This window comes from Lithobates pipiens, unplaced genomic scaffold (genome assembly GCF_037356315.1).
Source record: "Lithobates pipiens isolate NorthernLeopardFrog02 unplaced genomic scaffold, aLitPip1_a1.2 Scaffold_18, whole genome shotgun sequence".
NCBI classification, from domain to species: Eukaryota; Metazoa; Chordata; class Amphibia; order Anura; family Ranidae; genus Lithobates; species Lithobates pipiens.
Window position 1 is genome coordinate 520,845,291 of NW_027507758.1, and position 17,990 is coordinate 520,863,280.

Below are 17,990 nucleotides of genomic sequence, written 5' to 3' on the forward strand. Positions count from 1 at the left end.
ACCTTCACCTTCTCGTCTTCTCCTTTCTGTGTTGCTTCATGTCGGTGCTTCCGCTGCCAATTTCATGGATTGGGAAACTGCATCCTCCATGAGACTTACCCTTTTGCCCCTTACAGCGCCATTGGTGGTCTTGGCGATTGATGGCACTGTTCTCCCAGGGGGTCCTATCCGCTTCCAGACTCTTCCTGTTAAGATGTCAGTAGGGACATTCCACCAGGAGTGGATATCCTTCCTTGTCTTACCTAAGGCTTCATCTCCTATCATATTAGGTCTTCCTTGGTTACCACTCCATTCTCCACACGTTGACTGGTCTGCCGGTCAGGTCCTGGCTTGGGGTTCCTCCTGTTCCTCTTCCTGCCTACTCAAGGGTACCCCAAAAGAGAAATTTCCTGTTACCACCATCCCAGTATCTTCTGCTCTTCCTGCTGTATATAGCGATCTCTGGGATGCATCCTGCAATAGTCGAACTGATGCACTCTCTAGGTCATGTGGTACTCTGGATGAGGGGTCCACCTATGAACCTGAGTCGATCATTCACTCCAGTTCGCATAACCATTTACCTTTGCCTGTCCCTAATTTCCCTTGGACGCACAGCCAGACTAACTTGTCTGCAAGTTCCACAGTTGCTATGCCCTGTGATGCGATTGAGATGGTCGCTACACCTGACAATACTATTCAGTCGACCCCTGCACCAGTTATGCCAGTTCAGCCCATGCCCAATGAGCTTCCTGCTTCTTGTTTAGTACCTTCGGTGACCTGGCCTCACCCTACTGCTACTATGTCCGTTCAAACCCGTTTAAGAGGCTCAATCCATCCTTTGGATAGAATACCTCATTCGGCCAGGAGGGGTTTTCAATCTTTTTCTCAGGGTTCTCTGCATTCTGTTTGTGTTGCAGCTACCCAGCTTGACTCTTGTGACATGTCACTTTCTAACCAACATGACCTCAGGGATCCACTGACCTCTGCCCAGTCTGGTGGTCCTGTTATGGATGCCCAGCTCATCTTTAAGGGTGTGGGGGTCCCTGCTCAGACTCCTGATCTTCTCATGCCCTTACCCATTCCTAAAAAGCCTTTTGTCCTCTCGTCCTCTCCCTACCTCTGTTTCGGTCTCTGAGGATAATCTAAAATACGAGGTTAGTCAAGTTTTGGACTCCTGGCTCCATAAAGGCATTCTTCAATACCTCGTACTTTGGAAAGGGTTGGGTTGGGTCCTGAGGAGAGGTCTTGGATCACTGCATCTGAGGTCTTTGCTCCCTGTCTGTTAAGGAGGTTCCATCTGGAGTTTCCCTTTAAGCCTGGACCCAGGCGGGGGAGGGGGAGGCCTCGTAAGAGGGAGGGTACTGTCATGGTTATGCAGTGATCTTCTTGTGTTTGCTTACCTCCCCTCATGTCTTCAGCCTAAGAGGCCAGCCACTTCCACCTGGTGGTTTTTATAACCTCTCCTCTAAGCATGGCTCCACCCCAGGCCCTATCAGGGAGCCCTATATTAACCTGTGCACTGCAGGCCATCAGGGCTGATCAACCATTGTGTATTCCCTGTTTGCCTGTGATCCTGACCTTTTGGCGTGTACCCAACTATTCTTGTCTGCTTGTGGCCCCGACCTTGGCTTTGTCCCTCACCATCTCTATCCTCCTGTTGCCTACTGTGAGTGTGAGCTGGGGGACCCTGGGGGTCACGACCTGGAGCCAGTTGCAGCCAAGTTCATCCTCACCACCAGAGGTGCTGGTGAACACCTGCTGGCTCTTAGACTCCGCGCCCCAGGAAATCTTACGCTCTAACCCCAGTGGGATCTGTCCCCCGTCTGCAGCAGTCAGCTACTAAACCCTACGGTGTGCATCTGTTACCTGGGCTCTAGGTGACCTGACAGGACCATGACCTAATCTTATGGAAAGCCTTTCCACAGGTGCGTGAGGTAACAAGCACATGTAGGCTCTGGATAGGGTAAGAGGTCGGGAGGGTAGATCTGCACTCAGGAAAAGCCAGCTGTAGTCTCTGTCCCTTATGGAGGTGAGGGCTAGGGCAGATGTCAAAAGGCCTCTCAGACCAGGCCAAGAGATCCCTGAGTGAGGCCGCTTCCCGGGAGGGTCCCAGGAGAAGTGTACTTAAGGGGGGAGGTGACTACAGAGAGCACAGTCCTAGGAGTACTAATGACCCGGGGGAGGGGGGGGGAGAGAGACTGTTAGAGGGAGAGATGTCTGCTAAGGTGCTGCATATACTTTCACATTCGACTACTGCAGATCGTTCACTAAATGAGATTGACTGTGTAATGTCAAGTTATTCTAGAATGCAAGTCAATGTGATATGACTGTTATGCCATTTCCTTAATTCCATCAGTAAATTACATCAACTACGTTATGTGTGAACATTCCTTCCTTTGTGGATGTAAAGGTCAATGCCCGGGAATGTTGTATGGAGGCCTCTGGCATTGAGTGGGGCACAAGATGGCAGAGGGTTTGGCCTCAGCAGGGGAGGACAGTGTCCTAACAGGATAAGAGAGGGGATATGGACTTGTGCTCTAGCCTCTTGGCGCCAAATCTAGCCAACCATGAAGCCCCTGTTACAACTTGATATTTTGCTATTTTTTTGTTAGCTGAAAAAATTTACTTTGACAGTTTTGCCAATTCATCCAAAAGTTACATCATTTTTTTTTTAACCTCCCCTGCCCACTGTATAGACAAATGACGCCCAGTGGGATCCTTTCTCATTCTGGTACATCATCATATGGCGTCATCAGTGTCTCACCGCCCCTGTGCTCCGTGGAACACGGCGACAACTCTGATCTTGGTAAAGAGCCTATGATGTGGCTATTTACCCATGTGGTTAGCTGTGTCCAAACACAGAAGTGCTGTTCATCGTCTCTCCTCGCCTCATACTGACAGAGTGTGAGGAGAGGAGAGCTGATCAACGGCATCTCCTCACACGGGGGAGACTGTACAGATAATCAGGGCACTGATCATCAGTGCCCCGATTATCTATGCAGCCCCAACAGTGCCCAGCAGTGATGCCAGTCAGTGCCCATATGTGATGCCAATCTGTGCTCAGTAATGCCAATCAGTGCCCATCAGAAATGCCAGTCAGTGCTGCCTTTCAGTGCCACCTATCATTGCCCATGAGTGCCGCCTATCAGTGTCCATCAGTGCCACCTATCAGTGCTCATCAGTGCCACCTATCAGTGCCGCCTATCAGTGTTCATCAGTCCCACCTATCAGTGCCTATCAGTGCCCATCAGTGATGCCTCCTCATCAGTGCCCTTCAGTGCCATACCAGCAATACCCATAAGTGCCACCTCATCAGTGCCCATTAGGGCAGCCTCATTATCGCACATCAGTGAAGGAGAAGAATTACTTATTCACAAAATTTTCTGATAGAAACTAAGGAAAAAAATGTTTCTTTTTAAAATTGTTCAGTCTGTTTTCATTTTTTTTTTTTAGCAAAAAAAATAAAGAAGAACAAGCTGTGATTAAATACAATCAAAAGAAAGCTCTATTTGTGTGAAAAAAGATAACAATTTAATTTGGGTACAGTGTTGCATGACCGCGCAATTGTCATTCAAAGTGTGACAGCGCTGAAAGCTGAAAATTGGCCTAGGCAGGAAGGGGTAAAAGTGCCCATTATTGAAGCGATTAAGGTACATAAAAACATTTTTTTTAAATAAACACATCTTGTGTTTACTATAACCAGGCAAAATGTAATTTGTAGACAGATTTCATTATTGAAGACAAAGCATAGGATATAAACTTATTTTCCACGCAGGGCAGCTGCAGATCAAATTCCATAAACTTTTATCTTAAATTAAGTGGAATGCCAAATGTATACTGGATACAGTGGGAAAAGGTTAGGTCCTCTAAAGTAGGGTACACACTATAAGAATATCAGGTGAACGATTGTCTGATCAACCGATGAACGAAACTTCGTACGAAAATTCTTGTACGACAAATGCTTTTTTTTGTGGTTTATTGTTTTTGATCATGCGCCATCTTTCTTTTCTGATTTTTCTTGTATGAAAACGGTACACATTAAATGTTCTGTTCTGTTCCCGTAGGAGAAAAATTTGGGGGTTTGTCCCTTTGGAAATTTTCGTACGAAAATTCAGAATTGGCTGTCGAAAGTTGTGATCACACTATACAAAAATCGTACGAAAATTCTTTGGACGAAAACGTTCACCCGATTTTCTTATAGTGTGTATGAGCCTTTAGTTTACTTTCACTATGAGTGAAGCGAGAGGAAATCTTCTAAAAGGTAAAGAAATGGGGAGCATTCCTACTCCAATAGATTGTTCATCTGCCTCCCCTGCACCGATCCTGACCTGTATTTTTCATCGCTGGTTAAATCCGGCCGTAGCTGGCTAACCACAATCGCGGCCCGCCGACATCTTTGAGGCCTCAATCCAGCATCATCCTTACTCCTGCTGGCTTAGGGAGTGTTCTTACTTGCACAGACTGTACATATACATCCCCTGCTCAGGTCATTACCATTATTTTTCAGCCTGCTGGCTCGATTACCTAGCTGCCATCAGCCTCACTCAATAGTGGTCTGCCGGCCTCCTGTGCTTCAATCTAGCATCATCCTTACACCTGCTGGCCTGGAGAGCATTCATGCTTACACAGATGGTACATTAGCATCCCCTGCTCTGGTCCTGCTCTGTATTTTTGAGTCTGCCCAAGTGATTGCTGGATAAATCTGTCTGTTTGCCATCTTACGGCCTCCTGTGCTGACGGCGGCCATCTTGCTACACCCGGACCAGCCAAAAGGACATAGAAGTGTCGGCAGCCGTCTTGCTACACTCTGGACAGAAAAAAGGGTATAGAATTCTACTAACTTTAAGACTTTCAAACTTTTAAACTTTAGTCTAAACTTTTTTATTTTAACTCTTCAGTTTTTCAACGGACATCTCCTCCCGACGTTACTCAGTTTGCCCCAGCCTGCAGCACCTGCCACTGCTACCCACTCCACCACCACACAACCAATCAACGCCACACCAACTCTGCTCCAGGACAGAGCCCGAGGGGCACCATGGCACCTCAAGCCACTCACTTCATAACACACACCCCAGAGCACTCTCCCATCAGGTGTGCCATCAATTATTCATTTGACACCCTCTGCAGCCGAAGGAATATCGCTACAACATTACTGAACACCACCCTAACAGTACTACAAAAAGAACAACTTAAGAACAAATTTGAAACCAACCATCCAAAACAGGGATACACCACATCTAGGACAACACCTATCATGCTCCCTGATCAACACCAGATCAGCAGTCAAGCACAAACACAAAATTCATGATTTTATCACTCAAACACAACAATTCGGGCTGGTTCATCATGGAAAGCTGGCTAACACCTGACTGTAACACCATTCTAGCAGAGTTAGTGCCTGAGAACTACTGCATCCTAACTGAGCACAGAGTCAGTCAAAGAGGAGGTGGCTTAGCAGTGATCTACAAATCTCACCTCACATTCACAAAACCAACTTTACAGAGCTCATTGCCATTCATGGAAACATTCACACTTCAATGTCACACACCCCAGGTCACATACTACTGTGCTTCAGACCACCCGGACCAAAGACACACTTCCTTGCACCTTTTATCGAATTCATATCTACATACACCTTGAAAACCAAAAATCTCCTGCTACTTGGGGACTTTAATCTCTGGGAAAACTCCTCCCAGGACTCCATCGCTACCGCATGCATAAACCAACTGGAAGCATTAGGTATGCAGCAACTGATAAATGATAAACTGATAAATGCTCCCACGCATGCTTCGGGCCATACCCTCAACCTCATTTTCAAACAAAACATGGATATTAACACACTTGATAACATGACATTGCCTTGGACTGACCACCACGTGTTCAAATTCAAAATAAACTTCACTTACCAAATACCAACACACTCAATGACAATACACTGGACAAGATCACAGAAAAAACTATACTCACAACTCTTCAAAACTACATTATCCAACAAAATAGCAGTGTTAACCCAAAACTGCTTAACTGAGACACACTCAACTCCCTTAAGACAGCATTATTACAGATAGCAGACATAGTCGCACCAATACGCAGAGCACCCACCCACAAAAACAATTCGGGCTGGTTCAATGACTCTCTTACATCACTGAAACAAGAACACAGAAGAGCTGAAGGAGCATGAAGAAGTGACCCAACAATGGAAAACCACACAAATTACAAATCACTCACCACAAGATACCACAAAGCTATCTTCATAGCAAAAAAAGAACATTCCCACAAAACTTCTGAAAGAATGTACCAACATCCTGGCACCTATCATAACATACCTCATAAACCATTAATTTAAAGAAGGAATCGTCCCGACCTCCCTCAAGCAAGGCACAATCAAACCCCTCCTAAAGAAGCCTAACCTCGATCCCAAAGACCCAAATGACCGCAGATCTGTCACAAGCCTCAACACCTTCTCCAAAATTATCGAGAAAGCAGTAGTACAACAGCTACAACTCCATCTGGACACCCATAAACCCTTGGACCCACTACAATCGGGTTTCCGCCCTGGCCACGGGACAGAAACGGCACTCCTCAAAATCTGGGATGACACCATCGAAGCAGCAGATGAAGGAGAATTGTGTCTTCTGGTGCTGCTCGTCTCACAGAAGTAGCTGGAGTCGCAGACTCAGACTTACCCTGGTTCGCATCCTTTCTAGAAAACCGATCTCAGAAAGTGAGAGTGAAAGTGAAACTAGGAACGTTCACGTCGGAAGCACGAAAAATTACATGCGGAGTCCCTCAAGGATCACCCCTGTCATCCGTGCTCTTTAACATTTATCTCCGCCCACTCCTCAAAATCATAAGCAACCAGGATCTACTTTATCACTCCTACATGGATGACATCCTAGGCATTACCAACAAAAAAGACCAATACCAGGCACCGGAAAACTGTCTCTCATTGATCGACGATTGGATGACGTAGAGCTCCCTTAAACCCAACAGATCCAAAACAGGACTCCTCTTCCTTCACGCCAACCGAAACAAAAACCCTGGCACGATGTCCACACCACTCACCATCCTCGGAAAACCCATCTCCCCAGCACTAAAGCCAAAAGCCTCGGAGTCATCTTTGTCTCAAACATGACGATGAATGCACAAATAGGATCAGTAGTCAGCGGATCGCACTACCTTCTTCGCCTACTGCGTAGACTCATCCCCTTCATCCTGGAAGGAGATACAGCAGCAGTAATTGGAACAATCATCAATTCCCAACTCGACTATGCAAATTCCCTCTACGTAGGACTTCCAAAATACCAAATTTCACATCTACAAACCGTCCAGTTAAAGCAGCCAGACTGGTAACTGGAAAAAAACCATGGGAATTAATCACCCCGTCCCTGAGTACCCTTCATTGGCTAGCCGTGAAGGATCTAGTCACATTCAAGACCCTCTGCCTCACTCACAAATGTGCACAAGGAAAAGCCCCACAATACCTCTGCGACAAAATAAAGCACTACACCCCAGGTTGCACTCTCCGGTCAACTAATCAGAACCTCCTCCATGTCCCCAAGACCCGTTACAAATTAAAAGGCGAATGAAGGTTCGCAGTACAATGACCACGTCTATGGAATGCTCTCCGCTTGGAGGAAAACTATCTGGCCTTCAGGAAGAAGCTCAAGACCCATCTCTTCTGAAAACCCAGACGGACACTGGCAGCAAAAAGCTCACTGAGGCAATTTAGTTTGCATATGTAGTGCTATACAAGTTATTCATTCGTTCATTCAGAAATCCCACCTTTGACAAATGTCACCAGGACTGGTGTTCTGAATGGACAGAGGGCAGCATTTATAACATTTTCTCAGGCAGAAAATAGGACAAAGAAAAATTGAATAAAGGGAATTTCACAGAAAAAAAGTCTGCGCTATGGCAAAGAAGAGGAATCACACAGAATTCTACCAGTGTGCAGTCTATGTTCTTTGTGTCTTCTGAGGTCTCCTGTAACCTGCTGATATGTTAGGACAAGCGGCAGGTATGATTTATAAAACATGAAGCTGCTGTCCCTATTAAACAATCAGATTTCTGTTTTTCAATTTGCCAGTTAGGCCCCTTTCACACATTGCGGACGATATGTCCGTATTTCATCCATCCGTTTGCGGATGAAATACGGGCATACATTCATCCCTATGGGATAGCGGGTGTCTGCGGATGAACATCCGCAGACACCCGATATCATCCGCCTCCGCTACTGTCTGGAAAATCCTATTTTTCTATCCGTCTGCAGAGCGGATCGGATGAACACGGACAGACGGTCCGTGCTCATCCGATCCCCATAGAGGAGAGCGGAGAGCTGACAGGGCGGTCCCTGCACAGTGTGCGGAGACCGCCCTGTCCGCCGCCGGCTCAGCGGGGACAACGAAGCGATCCCCGCTGAGCGAGCGGATCATCACGGGGCGGATGATTACTGATCCGCCCCGTGTGAAAGGGGCCTTACAGGCAGAAGCCACTTTCTTTACCAAGAGTCTAAAGCATGTTCACTACATTGGACACACATACTTCAAAACAGGTATAGTTTATTTTCACAGGCATAACATGGAAAAGGCTTACCATCTCTTACTTCAAAAGCCAAGCTTGTTATTTTCTGTGTAATAATCATCATTGGCCTGTATTAAAAGGAAATACAACAGTTTAGGCGAACATATTTGTCTTTTTAGAAAGACAACAGTTTCAGTTTAACCAATCTTACGAGAAACAATGCTTTACTAAAGTGATATTACATCAAAAAGCAATTTATTTGTTACAGCTTACCATTTATTACATGTGATAACTGTATTCATTTTCTTATTTTGACTTTTCTTCTATTTTCATCTGATGATCCAGCCAGTAAGTTGTTTTTCAAAAGAACAAGCTCTCCAGCAGAATATATCAGTTACAGAGACGAGACAAACCATACGACACTAGCAGGGTGCTTACAATGATTCGTTTATTTACATAAAACATTTATCCCAAAAGAAAAAAAAAAACAGTTGCTGTAACTGCTTATAATGTATTAGCTGGAGTTTGGCTTCAATTTGTTAATTTATTTAAATATGCTAGTACATCTATTAATCCCCTAGAGACTGACAATGCTGCTGTCCAAAGGTGCCCCTGTGCTACTTCACCCAGAGTGGGGGCACTCTAATACAGGAGGTGTGTTACTGATCAGATCACCAGTTGAAAGGGGAAAAAGCCTATAAAAATAACTCTTATGTAGCAACCACATCTAACGATTGGTAAGCTGCAATATATATATTTTTTAGTTTTGGGTTTATTAACGTTCACTATTACATTTGGGTCTTAAGCACAGCTGGAAACTCCTCATAAGATCCCCATACGTGTGCATGAGGCCAGGGAATCTGCCAGGTCTAAAGAAGCTATTGATATTTAAGGGTTCTGCAAGTACTAATCCCATAAATAATTTCTACATTGCCAGGAATCCCTGAGGATGCTGAAGGCACTCTGTACACAAGGCCATGACTTTCACCAAATCAGTGCTAAACTCTGTCCCAACATGATCTAAATCTGAACCTGCTTTGCAGCCATTTAAAAAAAGAAACTCCACTGTGGCCTACAATTGGAATTCCTAATTGAGGGGCTTAGTCCCTGGTCCAGGTACAGCTCTAGGTCTGTGTTCATTGCGCTCCAAGGTCACAAGGGATTTCTCAGAACCAGAAACTGATCTGGGGATCAACATACAGTGCATCCAGAAAGCCTTATTCCAAAATGGATTAAATTCATTATTTCCCTCAAAATTCAAACAATACACCATAATGACAAAGAAATTTGTTTAAAATCTTTGTAAATTTATTAAAAATAAAGGAATAAAAAAAATCACATGTACATAAGTATTTACAGTCTTTGCCATGACACTCAAAATTGAGCTCAGGTGCATCCTGTTTCCACTGATCATCCTTGAGATGTTTCTCCAACTTGATTGGAGTCCACTTATGGTAAATTCAGTTGATTGGACATGATTTGGAAAAGCACACACCTATCTATATAATGTCCCACTGTTCAGTGCATGTCAGAGCACAAACCAAGCCATGAAGACTAAGCAATTGTCTGTAGACCTCCGAGACAGGATTGTATTGAGGCAAAGATCTGGGGAAGGGTACAGAAAAATTGCAGCATTGAAGGCCCTAATGAGCACAGTGGCCTCCATCATCTGTAATGGAAGAAGTTTGGAACCACCAGGACTTATTCTAGAGCAGGCCGTCTGGCCAAACTGAGCGATCAGGGGAGGAGGGCCTTTGTCAGGGAGGTGATCAAGAACCTGATGGTCACTGACCGAGCTTCAGCATTTCTCTGTGGAGAGAGGAGAACCTTCCAGAAGAAAAACCATCTCTGCAGCACTCCACCAATCAGGCCTGTAAGGTAGAGTGGCCAGATGGAAGCCACTCCTGAGTAAAAGGCCCCTAAAGGACTCTCAGACCATGAGAAACACAAATTCTCTGGTCTGATGAAACAAAGATTGAACTCTTTCACCTGAATGGCAAGCATCTTGTCTGGAGGAAACAAGGCACTGCTCATCACCTGGCCAATACCATTCCTACAGTGAAGCATGGTGGTGGCAGCATCACGCTGTGGGGATGTTTTTTTTAGCGTCAGGAACTGGGAGACTAGTCAGGATTGAGTGAAAGATGAATGCAGCAATGTACAGAGGCATCCTTGATGAACACCTGCTCCAGAGCGCTCTGGATCTCAGACTGGGGGGGGGGGGAGGGTTCATCTTTCAACAGTACAACGACCCTAAGCACACAGACAAGATAACAAAGGAGAGGCTACAAGACAACTCTTGAACGTCCTTGAGTGGCCCAACCAGAGCCTAGACTTGATTCCGATTAAATATTTCTGGAGAGATCTGAAAATGGCTGTGCATCGATGCTCCCCATTCAACCTAATGGAGCTTGAGAGGTCCTGCAAAAAAGAATGGGAGAAACTGCCCAAAAATAGATGTGCCAAGCTTGTAGCATCATCCTCAAAAAGACTTGAGGCTGTAATTGGTGCCAAAGGTGCTTAAACTCTATTGAGCAAAGGCTGTAAATACTTATGTACATGGGATTATTTTCGTTTTTCATTTGTAATAAATTTGCAGCTTTCAAACAAACTTCTTTGTCATTATGGGGTATTATTTGTAGAATTTGTGAGGAAAATAATAAATTAAATCCATTTTGGAATAAGGCTGTAACATAACAAAATGTGGAAAAAGCAAAGCGCTGTGAATACTTTCTGGATGCACTGTAGATACTTGGCACCAAAAAGTGCTTGCAGTTTAGCAGTATATGGTTTGGAAACTCTTTTAGAAATGACAGGTTCACTTTACAGAGAATCTTTCACAAAGCAAAACGTCTCTGGGATTAAAGGGGTTGTAAACCCTTGCGGTTTTTCACCTTAATGCATTAAGGTGAAAAACCTCTTGTAGTGCACCAGCCCCACAGAGCCCCTCTTTTACTTACCTGGGCCTGATCGTTCCTGTGCCGGGGATGAGCACACCCGTTCCAGCTGGTGTTTCTCGTCCTGATTGGATAGATTGATAGCAGCACAGCCATGGGCTCCTGCTGCTGTCAATCAAATCCAATGACGTGGGAGTCGGGGCGGAGTCGAGTCCTGCTATCTGTGTCAATGGATGTAGCATCGGGACATGGGAGCGTGCCCGCACGGGTGCCCCAAAGGAGAGCGCTTCTCCGACGGGCACTAGAGAAGAGAAAGAGCCAGGAGCTCCGCTGAGGAACCCGGAAGAGGAGGGGCTGGGGCCACTCTGTGAAAAACCAACTGCACAGCAGAGGTAAGTATGACATGTTTGTTTTTTAAAAGGAAGGTTAACATATCCCTTAAGCTGCGCAGTGACATGAAATAGCTGAATTTTACTCCCAGCCCTCCTTCATAATGCTGGCAATACACTACTTGAATTTTGTCTGATTCCTGCTGAAATTCCAGTGAGTGGCAGCATCCAGTCTGAAAAACTGCCAGGTGTAAAATTTTCAGCCGAACAGTGACTGCATCCAGTCAGATGAAATCACGGTTTTGGTTATTTTGACAGCTACAGAAAGAGCTGTCAGAATACAATAATTTGCAGGGGCATGGGGCCATCATAGTCTACTCATAAAGGAAATTTGTCCCTTTAAGATATGCAGATGTTTAAGAAAATGTCATTTATTAGAGAGCTAGACAGTTCCAATGTCGGCTGGTTCAGCAGGGACTGGTTGAGATTCAAACCCGAGATTTGATTGATCAACTTGGGTACAAGCAGCCTGTTGCATTTTATATGCAATAATTGCTAATGGCTATTATAGATGTTAGCAATAATCACTATGTTTTCCCAGCGGGGACAACCCCCTCCACTGGGAGAACATAATGGCTCAGTGGGAGAGATTCCCCCATCAACATCAGTTGTGATGGTGGAATCAAGCGATTTTCTTTCCTACAACCAAAAACACTTGTAATAGTGAAAATACATAATTTAAAGCAAAACTAAATTCTCTCAACCAATATTAACTCTTTTTAATCCTTATGCTGCTAGCATAAAAAAAATGATATTTTCTTGTTATAAACTTTTGTTTTACATTTCCTTAGTTGCCTTCTGGTTTCTGACCTAGGACAAAAATATGTCCTACATCCCAGGAGTCTTCATGTGCAGATTTTTTTCATTCATCTGGAGGAGGGGAGGAGATGCTTTTTCAGCTAAGCACATCCTCCTGCCTGCACGCTAGAACTAAACGAAGTAAATGCTACACAAACCCAGTGTTAATTTTAACGTCACATTTTTTATTTCGTTTTAATCATAGTCTTTTGACTAAAATGACATTTTAATTTTAGTCGTATTTTAGTCATCTGAATTATTCTAGGTTTAGTTGTATCTTGGTCGACTAAATTAGTGTTAATTTAGTTGACGAAAATATTTTAGCCGACAAAATTAATAGTGAATGACTCATCTGCGCTTACTCAAGATGGTCACGGAAAAATACTAAGGGGCGGTTGTTAGAGTGATTTCTCAACAAAATAAAGCGTGAAGACATGGATTGATGGGTAAGTTTGCTTTGAATATTAAAAATGATTTACAGTAAATAGCATTTTCAGTTAGTGGTGCTCAGATACAGTTTAGTTCCACTTTAAGCTGGCCTTTCTCAGCCTTTTATATTGAGGAACCCTTGAAATAACTTTCCAAAGGAAGCCCTGTAGTTGAATCTGAGCATGCGTGATTTTTGGCGTGTCGGAATTGCATACACACGATCGGAATTACCGATAGAAAGTTTTTCCGTCTGGAAAATTGAGAACATGCTATAAATTTTTGGCTGGCGGAAATTCAGACAGCTAAATTCCGATGGAGCATACACACGGTCACATTTTCAGACGAAAAGCTCTCATCTGTCTTTTTCTGGCCGGAATTACAGATAACTACACAAATGATTGGCGTCAGTGGGTACCAGTGGCGGCTGGTGCTCCAAATTTTTGGAGGACCGCAAACAAACTGAAAACATTTTGAAAAAAAAAAAAAACATCAACTGCAGCCACTGTGCCCATCAAGCTCAGCCACTGCACCATCAAATGCAGCTATTGTGCCAAACGCAGCCACTGTGCACATCAAATTCAGCCCCTGCGCCATCAAACTCAGCCACTGCGCCATCAAACGCTGCCACTGTGGCCATAAAACGCAGCTGTGCCAAACACTGCCACTGTGCCCATCAAATGCTGCCAGTGCGCCCAACTGCCCATCATATGCTGCCAGTGTGCCCATCAAACGCTTCAGTGTGCCCAACTGCCCATCAAATGGTGCTAGTGTGCCCAACTACCCAAACGCTGCCAGTGTGCCCATCAAATGCTGCCAGTGTGCCCATCAAATGTGGCCAGTGTGCCCAACTGCACATCATATGCTGCCAGTGTGCCCAAATGCTATCAGTGTGCCCCCCGCCCGGCACTTACCCTGTGTCTGTGGAGCATCGGGTCCTTCATGCGTCTCATCTCCCGTCCTCTCATCTTGATAGGCATCCAATAGCGGCACCTGCCGTTTGTCAACCAATCAGGTGACAGATAACAGACCCAAGGACCCGATTGGCAGAGAGGCAGTTCAGTGTTAGAAAAGCGAATAGTAAATCGCTTTCTTAACACAGCTGAGTGGACTGAAAGTGCCATGCTTGGCTAGGCAGTTCACCTATTTTGGTGAAGCTTCGGACGTCACTTCTGGTTTCCCTGTGTCATAGGGAAACTGGAAGTAACCTCTTAACTAGAACAACAAAGCACCCGCCCATAGTAATACTATGGGCGGATGTTGTTCGTCGTGATGGAATGTGCCACAAAGCAAGTAAAAATTCTGCAAATTAAGCTCCTTGTCTGCAATCTTGTGATTGCATTGACGATGTGCTTGGAATAGTGCACTGTACCTGGCGCCCGAACACAGTGCACTTAAAGGAAATGTTTTTCTATTTATTTTTTTATTTTTTTGTGTGGGTACTTAGCTGAGGCGCAGAAATTGCTCATCGCTCAGGCTGGGTTCACGCTTATGCGAACTGGATGTGTTTTTTTTCCCGCATCCAATTTGCATGACAGGAGACTGTGACCGGCTCTCAATGGAGCCGGTTCACACATCTCCCTAGGACGGTCGTGGAGCACACAGCACAGGTCGTGTGCGTCTTTTGGTCCGTTTCAGGTCCGAATTAAGACAAAAATTTGGACCTAATTCGGACCTGAAACGGTGAACAGGGACGCACTGGACCCCCTACTGCAGCCGCACATAGCGTAAACCCAGCCTCAAGGAACCCCTAGCAATGTTTAGATGAAGCCTTCTTTACACTGTGAGTTAGCACTTAGCAAGTACCCCTTCTTTAGAGTCATCTGATTCTGATTAGCAAGACTTTAGTGACTTTGGCTGTATGCCTGTGTTCTCTGGGGCTAGATGAGAAGAACTCCAGTATCTCTCTCTGTTATCTTTCCCCCATGCACTGCTCAGCATGGTCAGGGGTGACTAGCAGTGACATTGTACAACATGATGGAAGCTTTCCATGGAGTGAAAGATTATACTTCTCTGGATGTATAGAAGATAATCAGCAATAAAAGCAGTAATATTGTAAAGCTTTGGGTCATAATTAAAACAAGGACTTTAACGCCAAGTCTGCCAAGTGCTGGTTTAGCAGGTCAGAGAATTTGATTGTGTACTTGTAACTATCAAGCTGGCACTCAGACATACCTCTATTTACACAATAGCTAAGTAAAATGTTAATGTCTAGGTTAAAGTAGAACTTTATGCAGCCTAAGTTAAGTAAAGCAGAACTTACTGCATCTGAGCACCACAAACCAAAAGCACTATTTAATTCACTTTTAATATTCAAAGCAAACTCGCCCATCCATCCATAGCTCTGTGCTTTATTTTGTTGAGAAATCACCTTGGAAAAACATCCCCTTAGCATTTCTGGCCATGCCCAACTTGTATAAGGGCAGATTCATGTAGCATTTACTTCCTGGAATCCATCTGCACTTAGCTCGGGCAGGATAGTGTGCTTAACTCTAATTCTACTTTAACCTGGGATGTATAACATTATTTGCCCAAGCCTGGCAACCAGGAAGTAAATGAAGAAAAAAAAGTTTAACCCCTTGCTTACTGGGCACTTAAGCTGCTGATGCACTTTGAATGACAATTGCACGGTCATACAACACTGTACCCAAATGAAAAAAATTTAAAAAGACCAAATTAAAAATGAAAAAAATTATATTTTTTTATATTTTGTTAAAAATTTAGCAAACAGGTAATTTTTCTCCTTCATTGATGTATGCGGATGAGGCGGCACTGATGGGCACCGATAGGTGGTAGTGATGGGCACTGATGGGTGGCAATAATGGGCACTGATCGGTTACACTGATAGGCACCACTGGTGGGCATTGATAAGTGCCATTCATGGGCATTGATAGGTGGCATTCATGGGCACTGTGGTCACTGGCAGGTGGTAATGGCAGGCAGCACTGATGGGGTACTGTTGGCACAGATGAGGCAGATGTGCCTCCTTCCTCTTTGGGACCGATGTCCCTGCAACATAAGCCGGTAATCGGCTTTTTTTTCTCCTCACGCTTTCAGCGCGAGGAGAAAAAAAAACTATTGCTGAGCCTTTGTTTACATCATGTGATCAGCAGTCATTGGCTGACAGCTGATCACATGGTAAGGGGCCGTGATCGTTGATCACCCGAGTCTCAGTGACTCAGTGATCACAGCACAAGTCCTGCAGGGCGTGCGCTGGGGGTGTGCAAAGGGGAGGACATCCTATGACGGCCTCCCGGAAATTGAGGTCCACGCTGTAACCGTCATTTGGCTATGGCCCGGACCTCAAGTGGTTAAAACAAGTAAATATGATACATTTTCCTATCTATTTACTAATGCTAGCAGCAGAAAGGTAAACATAGTCAAGGTTGATTGAGGGAGTGTTCCACTTTAAGATTGGTCTGCAAACCTACTTCCCCAGCTGAATGTGCAATTTTACTCATTCATTCTGCTAGGCAAACGGTTCCTCCACAATACCCTCAAATAGAGTGACAACGCTGTGCTATGGCTATCCGATTCAAGGCAGCTTTGTCACCCTTGTGTGCAATGCAGCCAGTTGGACTACAGGAAAGCACAGGAAGGTGTAGTTCGCACCATGTCAGTGTTTTTCTGCATACCACCACTCACATATGGTGTGAACAATAGTTTTCTATGTGCCCCATTCAGACTGTATATGTGCAGTGGTGTGTACAGCTCAATGGACATGGTGTGAAAAAGCATTACACCAAAGGAAGTGTGTCTATAAGCGTAGTGACTGCTGATTAACAAACCGCTAGCTGGTGAATATGTAGCTGGCCACAACTAGCTGTTCCTTCTGAAGTCATCAGCAGGAATTATCACATAGCTCCCAACTGTCCCTGATTTCGAGGCCCTGTCTCTGATTTCGAGCAATGTCCTCCTGTCCCTCTTTCCTCCTCATTTGTCCCTCATTTTGGTCTGATCTATATAGTTGTATAGAAAATGCATGTTTTAGCTTTCATAAAGTCTTTCTCAGTGCCAAACCTTTCATCCAAATTCTAAATGACTGCATTTGTCAATTTTAAAAAGACAATATAAAAGGAATCGTAGTGGTAAAAAAAAAAAACACTTGTGGATTTAATCAACTATTTTTTTTGGTTATGTCCCCTTTAAGGGTGTGTGGCAGGGGGCATGTCCTATGCCTACATACGTTTGCTAGTAGGTGTCCCTCATTCCCATCTCAAAATGTTGGGAGGTATGTTAGCAGCATGCAGAAAGTATACAATGGAGCTTAGGCAGTGGCTGGCACATCACAGGCGCTGCATAAACCTTCTTACCACTATCAGTTCAATGTTCGGAGCATTACAGAGCTAACATCATATTCTGAATGAGGGCACACCAATATGCCTATTGTTATTGATCAGCATGTCCTCATCAGTCTGCTTACATAATTCCCTGATCCTGGGCACACTCTGCAAGCAATACCAGATTTTCAAAAAAGCTCCTTCCACCCAAGATCCAGCGAGCACATCTCAGCAGTCAACAACAGCTGCACCAACATTTCTTTGTGGGACTGTGTGATAGGGTGCCAAGCCTTTAAGGCATGCAAAGAGTACAGTACCAAATTTTCTTATTGATATAATAATATCTACAGGCCGGTCGTGGAGCTGTACACTATGTATATGGTATCTGCAAGACAGTATCCTTTTAAACAAAATGTACTAAAGCCACCAATATTGCATTGCAGGAGACTTGCCAGTTACTGGCAGTGCCAGCTGTCAGAATACAATAGCCTCACTGGGAGATTCACCAGATGCTCGTGGGCTAAACAAAAAAAAAAAATCTGTAAGTGAATGGCCAGCTATAGACATAGACTTACACTGTAGCGTGTTCCAAGGTGTGTAGCCTAGCTCTGAGGAAGGGGGTGCTCCCCCGAAACATGTTAGTTGTACCCCGTGTTCTGTGCATGTCCATGCATTGTTTTTATGGCTTTTTGTCAGTT

At 44.6% G+C, this 17,990-nt stretch overlaps 1 protein-coding gene across 1 annotated transcript in view; it reads right to left on the bottom strand.

The window, feature by feature from the left end:
- MBOAT2 (membrane bound glycerophospholipid O-acyltransferase 2) overlaps window positions 1-17,990 on the bottom strand; it is a 366,457-nt gene that overhangs the window by 175,811 nt on the left and 172,656 nt on the right. Inside the window, exon 7 of the mRNA XM_077488747.1 lies at window positions 8,575-8,630. Within this exon, the coding sequence (XP_077344873.1) occupies window positions 8,575-8,630 (56 nt within the window). The remainder of the gene's footprint in view (window positions 1-8,574; window positions 8,631-17,990) is intronic.